Source organism: Desmodus rotundus, chromosome 8 (genome assembly GCF_022682495.2).
Source record: "Desmodus rotundus isolate HL8 chromosome 8, HLdesRot8A.1, whole genome shotgun sequence".
Lineage (NCBI taxonomy): Eukaryota > Metazoa > Chordata > Mammalia > Chiroptera > Phyllostomidae > Desmodus > Desmodus rotundus.
Window position 1 is genome coordinate 127,345,776 of NC_071394.1, and position 6,000 is coordinate 127,351,775.

A 6,000-nucleotide genomic window follows, 5' to 3' on the forward strand; every position below is an offset into this window, starting at 1 on the left:
ACAGTCCAATTTCTTGTTTCAGAATAGAGCTGATGGCCTAGCATCAGCTTTCTTTCCCACTTTCCCTACCTTGCTCAGGGATACCACCTTTATCTCTGTTACCAAGCTTGAAAAATGAGAGTCAGCCTGGAGACCCACAAATGGTGTTGGTCACCAAGATCTAACGGCCTCCCCGTAAAAAATGTTTCTCGTGTGAGTCTCTCTGACCCAGTGACTCTCAACAGGAGGGATGTTTGGACTTTACACTTACGTGTTCTAACTTTGTACTTGGTGTAAGTTTTAATGGCTCCAAAAGACAAGTATAAATCAATTCTTGGGAACAATCACAAAAGGAGTGACCGACATCACAGAACATCTTTCTCTGGGGGAAATCTTGCAGCAAGTGGATGAAAGAGATCCAGGGCTAATAAGCTTTTGTTTTTCTCTAAAAAGCATCAGTTTTGTTTGGGGCAACTCAGGTATTATATAAATCAACACTATATTCAAATTACATTACAAATACATCATGAATCCTATTAAAGATACCAACCAAATCAAAGTGAAAGAAACCAGGTCAAAGTAGGACCCAGCACTCCGCTCCAAGCAGCTCGTGATGGAGTCAGGAATCACACAGAATGAACAAGTAACGTAGCAGTTAGAGCTGTGGAAAGCGGAACACTAAATGTGTAAAAGTTTTGGCTCAAGTAAAGGGCGAAGCCGTGCTCCGCAGGGAAATAACGTGCATAAAATCAGTAAACCGAGAACCAGGACAGTGTCGGTGAACAGCAAGACTGGACCGACAGGGGGGAGCGTCAACGGTTTGCAAGCTGCAACCATTCAAGGATATTCAATGCTGTAGTTTGCATCTGACCCAATGGCAAGGAAGGAGTCACTAGGTTTCTGAGCAGAGGGCCAGCCATACATCAAAGTGGTATGATCCCAATAGGTAAATTTAGGGAACCAGAATGGGGGTGCTTTTTGTGGTATTCTTTCAACTCTCCTGAACTTCTGGGATTTTTCATTTAAAAACAGTTGGGAAAAAGTGTTAATCTACCAACAGACTATGAGAGGAGCATCATCGCCTCACCTTTTAAATCAAGATATCAAACACAACCAACATTAATCACACGTCTACTGTGAGCCAAGTGTGACAGGGTGTAAAGGTGTGAGAGTGAATAGGTCTGTCTCTTCCTCCCGAGGCGCTCCCAGGCTCCCAGCAGACGCACGTGTGCATCGAATCGTTCTAACACGGGGGCTAAGTACGTCAGCAATAACTCAAGGCGGAGGGGCCGCATGAGGAGGGGGCACTAGCTTTCCGGGAGGGGAGGCGAGAACCAGACAGCCTTCAACTTGGAGAGACGAATGGATGGCCGCAGAGTTCCTGACCCAGACACGGAAAGAATACACTGTGTGTGAACATACAGCAAAGAGGAAAGGGATGGTTAGGTGAACGGAGCAATGCGTGGTTCGGCAGGGCACACGCAGACGGCACCAAAGGTCAAAGTTTTCTTACCACGCGTGCATCACCTCGTGTAATGAAAGGCCCTCCTTATTCAGGATTGCCAGGTCATAGCAATCTTTCTGGGACAGTGAAAGCAGGCTCCAGTTCTAAACATGTATCACTATTCATACACTCATAACAAATGTTTGCTCACTGCTTCATTCTCTTTTTTCTTTTTTAATTGTTGTTCAAGTACAGTTGGCTTCATTTTCCCACCACCACTTTCCCCCTGATTTATTCTCATTTGAGAAGCTATTTGCCTTTCATTACTTTAGGCGCAACTTTTTTTCCCCATTAGAGTGTTCTAACTCCAACCAATATGACTATTTTGCTCAAACTCCAGACCAGAGAGAGAGGGGATCCATAGGTGCTAGATGCACTTCTGGGAATATGTATTAAACTGGAAATGCAGCATTTGGCAAATAAATTGAGAAAGTAGTCATTACACAGTTTTTCCCTACAATGTACATATACATATACATATGCACATATGTACATATACATAATATAAAAATAACATATCTGCAATGTGCTAATTCAAAAGAACCTTAATAAGATTCTCAATACATTACAGACAAAAGTGTCACAATCTCTGATAAACAAAGAGTTCTCACAATTCAACAAAAAACACAAGACACTGAAACCACAAGTCACAAAAGAAGAAATTCAAGTGGCCAACAGACGTTTGAAAAAATGTTCAAACTTACCAACAAAAGAAATGCCAAAGTAACAACCACATACTTTACCCTTTTCAGATATGTTATAAATTGAAAGATGGAGAGAACCCAGTGCTGGCACGAGTGCAGAAAATGGGGCATTTTCACACACTGATGACAGAGGTAATCTGGTACCACACTGGGCCCTCCATTGTGCCACAGCGTACTTACAATCCAGGTAACCTCAGAGGCAGGAACCCTCTTACACCACCTGTGCCCTCCTCTTCCTGTCCCTGTAACCCAGAGCCCTTCTTCCCGTGCCCCCTGCTCAGGAAAAGCCTGTCAGTAACACCTCTGGGGATGCCCCTCCTTGGGAGATCCCTGCCCCAGTGTGCTGGGCATGCAATGGGGTGCAGGCAGGCACCCCTGCACCCTGAAGCTCGCTGGCCAGTGGAACCCAGGCCTGCTGTGGCCCCACTTCTCCACAGTGATGTGATATCAAGGGTAAGATGATGGGAATGAGAAGCCTTATGGCAGCCTTGGCTCAAGCCGAGTTCTGCAATCTACTAGTACCGGGGGTCTTGATGGGAGCTTGCTCCATCGTTATGCACACCAGACAAGCATCGATACATGGGACCACATGCCAGATGGGGGCACGTTAGGACTTTAAGTGTGGCTACAGAAAAGGGCCTCATGGTTTCAGTTGGGGACAATCCAAAAACCAGCACGTTCAATATATACAGACTTCTTGGCCCCTGGAGGGTAGAATTATTTCTGCTACCACAGCCAATTTTCCCCTTTTACCCAGACTGTCAGCCAGGACAGCAGCCAGGAAGGCCTGTAAGGCACGGAGCAGCTAGGCTCCACACAGGCCCCAGGGCACAGGACCAGCAGACGGCCATCGAAACTCTGTTCTCATTATCACGTGTGGCCCTGCACACAGGCCCTCCACAGGAACAGGGTTACTGGACTCACGTGGCTTTTGTGTTTGCTCCTGGAATCACCCGACTACAGTAAGAGGTACATCCCGGTCAGGGAGATGGAAACGCATGAAGAGAAACCCAGTGTGAGTTCAGCCCTCGGGCTGAATATATGTGCATATTTTATCAAGGAACAAGAAAACAATCATGGTCCCTTTAGTCTCTTCCTGAGTTTTGGTGGAGGGGAATTATCATAAATTCAAAAGCTAATAAGAAAATGCACAAGGCTGTCTTTAGGAATCGACATATTTCAGACTCAAGGAGAAACGTTAAGTAAAATGACAAAATCACTGCCAGCCACGAAGCAGAATAAGAGCACATCAGAGAGAAAAAAATGAAGGGCCACACCAATCAAGCTGGAAGGTGAGAGGAACCTCCTCAGGAGGAACGCTGTCATTTAAATGGCCAGGGCTAGACACAGGACAGGACCCTTCCTTAGACAACCCAGGGGCTCCCTCTCGAACACCGGGCAGGCACTTAACTTGGAGAGCCACGGTGGGCCCCTCCCTCCCGGAGCCGTGGGGCAGCTGCCTCTCGCTTACGTAAGAGATGGGCAGATATGCGGGTGGGAGACCAGCACTGTACACACCCACCCTCCCCCTGGAGTGTCTCAGTGACCACGACAATGTAGGGAAGTGGTGAGGCCCATTCCCTGAGGAGCACAGCAGGAACCTTGTGACCTCAGGGCTCAACGGGAAGTTGGAGGAGACACTCGTACTGAAGACAGCCTGGCCACAGCAGCCCAGGCCTGACGGGACACTGCGCAGACAGAAGGCCATCTCTGCGCAGAGTCATTCGACTGGGTCTTGCATGGAGCGACCGGTGAGGCAGAACAATATGTCTGCTGTCATTACCCCAGACGCGACCAAAATTTTGGTCCTTTTGGCTGGATAATGTCTGAAAACCTGGAGCGACACTGAGTCTCACCTCCAAGCCCGTAAGGGGGCCCACAGTTGAAACTCTACCATGTGATAAAAGCATCAATCCATACGAGGAACTACCTATTATACATCAATTTCAAAAGATGCTGAGGAGAGTTTTTAATGACCCACGGAAATGATAAAGGAGGAAAATGCAAAATAAGTGCAATGTAATGTAATATGACCCCCATTAAGCATTGTGTACATTTAAGGACACAAAAAATACAAAAAGAATTGAGAAGAATTGCACCAAAATGTTAATAAGGTCGGTGAAAGGATTTTCATTTTCATCCTATATTTTTCTCTATCTTCCAAGATTTCTACAGTTAGGAAAAGTTTCACTGGACTTTTTCGGTGCACACACTTCCCAATTTACCAGGCCTTTTCTTCCCCTTTCTTTTATTTTATTTCTTCTGTATGCCATTCTTCATCTGCAGTTCTATGATTCTTTCGGCAACAGCTGGTCAGACAGACGTGGTCTACTTTCCACAGCTAATTCAAAACCGTCCGTCATACTCACAGGCTGTTCCTTAGAAAACATCTAGTCCTCTAGGTCACGGGCGGCTTTAAATTGAAAGTAGTCAGATGATAAAGATCTAAATCTCTAAGACCCCACAGGATTAGATTTTTTAAGTGAACGTGATACAACTGTTTTTTTGAGTCTGAATAAGCCTCGGCTGTACTTTCAAAATCCCGGACCTCCCTCCAGGGTCCACTGTCTCATCTGCTCCAAAAGGGTTCACAGCAGAAGCTCACACCAGTGCTGGACTGTGACGACCAGGAAAATTAGAACAGCCTGCAGAAGGTGGACCCCATTCCATCCACATGTCTCACGTGTCCCAGGCACTGCCCCTGACGTGCATCTATTATTTAAACTGTAGGATGTGTCCCAGTCGGGAGCCTGGCCACCCGATCACCCCGTTGTTGAGGGAGCATCACCCTGCGAGTTAGCTCGGGCCACACCCGTTCTGAGATTCCCTAGCCCTCCCTGCTCCCCTCCGCACCCGGTCAGGGGAAACGTAAATCATGGGTCTCTGTGCCCCGGTCCTTCCAAAAAACGCTCTTCACTATGCTTCGCCGACTCCCCCACCCCACTCGCGACCGCCTACCCCAAAGCTCCGAACCTCCCTCCCTCCATAACTCCCCGCCTTGAATCCACCAGCTCCGGATTTCGGCCTCATCACCCTTCTTCATTCTATACTCAACCTTTCACCCCCAGACTCCTATCTCCTCTCCAAATCGGGGCTGTCCCCAGCCTCCATCTGCCACAGCCACTCCCCAACACCTTCACTCCTTCCTCTCCCCACCTGAACACCCCCCAATACACTTCCCTATTCCCAGGATCGCCACCACTGGGAGGTACCCCGCGAGGAAGGGAATGGCCCGGAGGGGTCCCTCGAAGCCACCCACCGGCTCCCGTCATTCCGGGCTCAGCAACCCGCTTAGACCCGGGCTCTGCCCCGCGGGGAGCAGGGGGCTCCGAGGTACCCTCCCCCACTCACCGGCGGCCGCGGCGCTCCACGTCTTAGGGGGCGGGCCCGAGAGCCGGCGTGACCGGCAGCCCGACCTGCGGACTCTCGAGGCGGGGTGGCGGGGCGGGCGCGGCCGGCGCGGTGGGCGCGGCGGGGCCTAGGGGCGACCACGCGCAGGCGGGGGCGGGACCATGGTGGGAGAGGCGGGGCCTGTGTGGCTTCTGGCTTGGACTGGGTCGGCTCCGGGAAGGAGACACTAGTCCAGGTTGGCCAGTCCTTTGGAGTGACAGCGGAAAGAGAGAGGCGTGCCTTTTGGGCTGTCACTCTGAGTGGGGGCGGGACTACGGTGGAATAGGAAGGCGTCGTTGGGCTGTCACTCCGAGAGGGAGTGGGACCACGGTGAGAGAGGGGGGGCCTGGCTGGATGTCACTTCGAGTGGGGGCGGGACCACAATGGGAGAGGCGGGGCTTCCCTGGGCCGTTGCAGTTACAG

At 49.9% G+C, this 6,000-nt stretch overlaps 1 protein-coding gene across 5 annotated transcripts in view; it reads right to left on the reverse strand.

Moving 5' to 3' along the window:
* ANO10 (anoctamin 10) overlaps nucleotides 1-5,783 on the reverse strand; it is a 110,960-nt gene extending 105,177 nt beyond the window's left edge. For 2 of the 5 annotated variants that reach the window (XM_053929917.2, XM_053929918.2), the window contains exon 1: nucleotides 5,447-5,782. In XM_053929917.2, coding sequence (XP_053785892.1) covers nucleotides 5,447-5,459 — 13 coding nt within the window. In that variant the 5' untranslated portion in view covers nucleotides 5,460-5,782. Of the gene's footprint in view, nucleotides 1-5,446 lie in introns of all 5 variants that reach the window. The other 3 variants (XM_053929916.1, XM_053929914.2, XM_053929915.2) reach the window with 3 other exon arrangements.
* Between the last annotated feature and the right edge of the window lie 217 nt (nucleotides 5,784-6,000).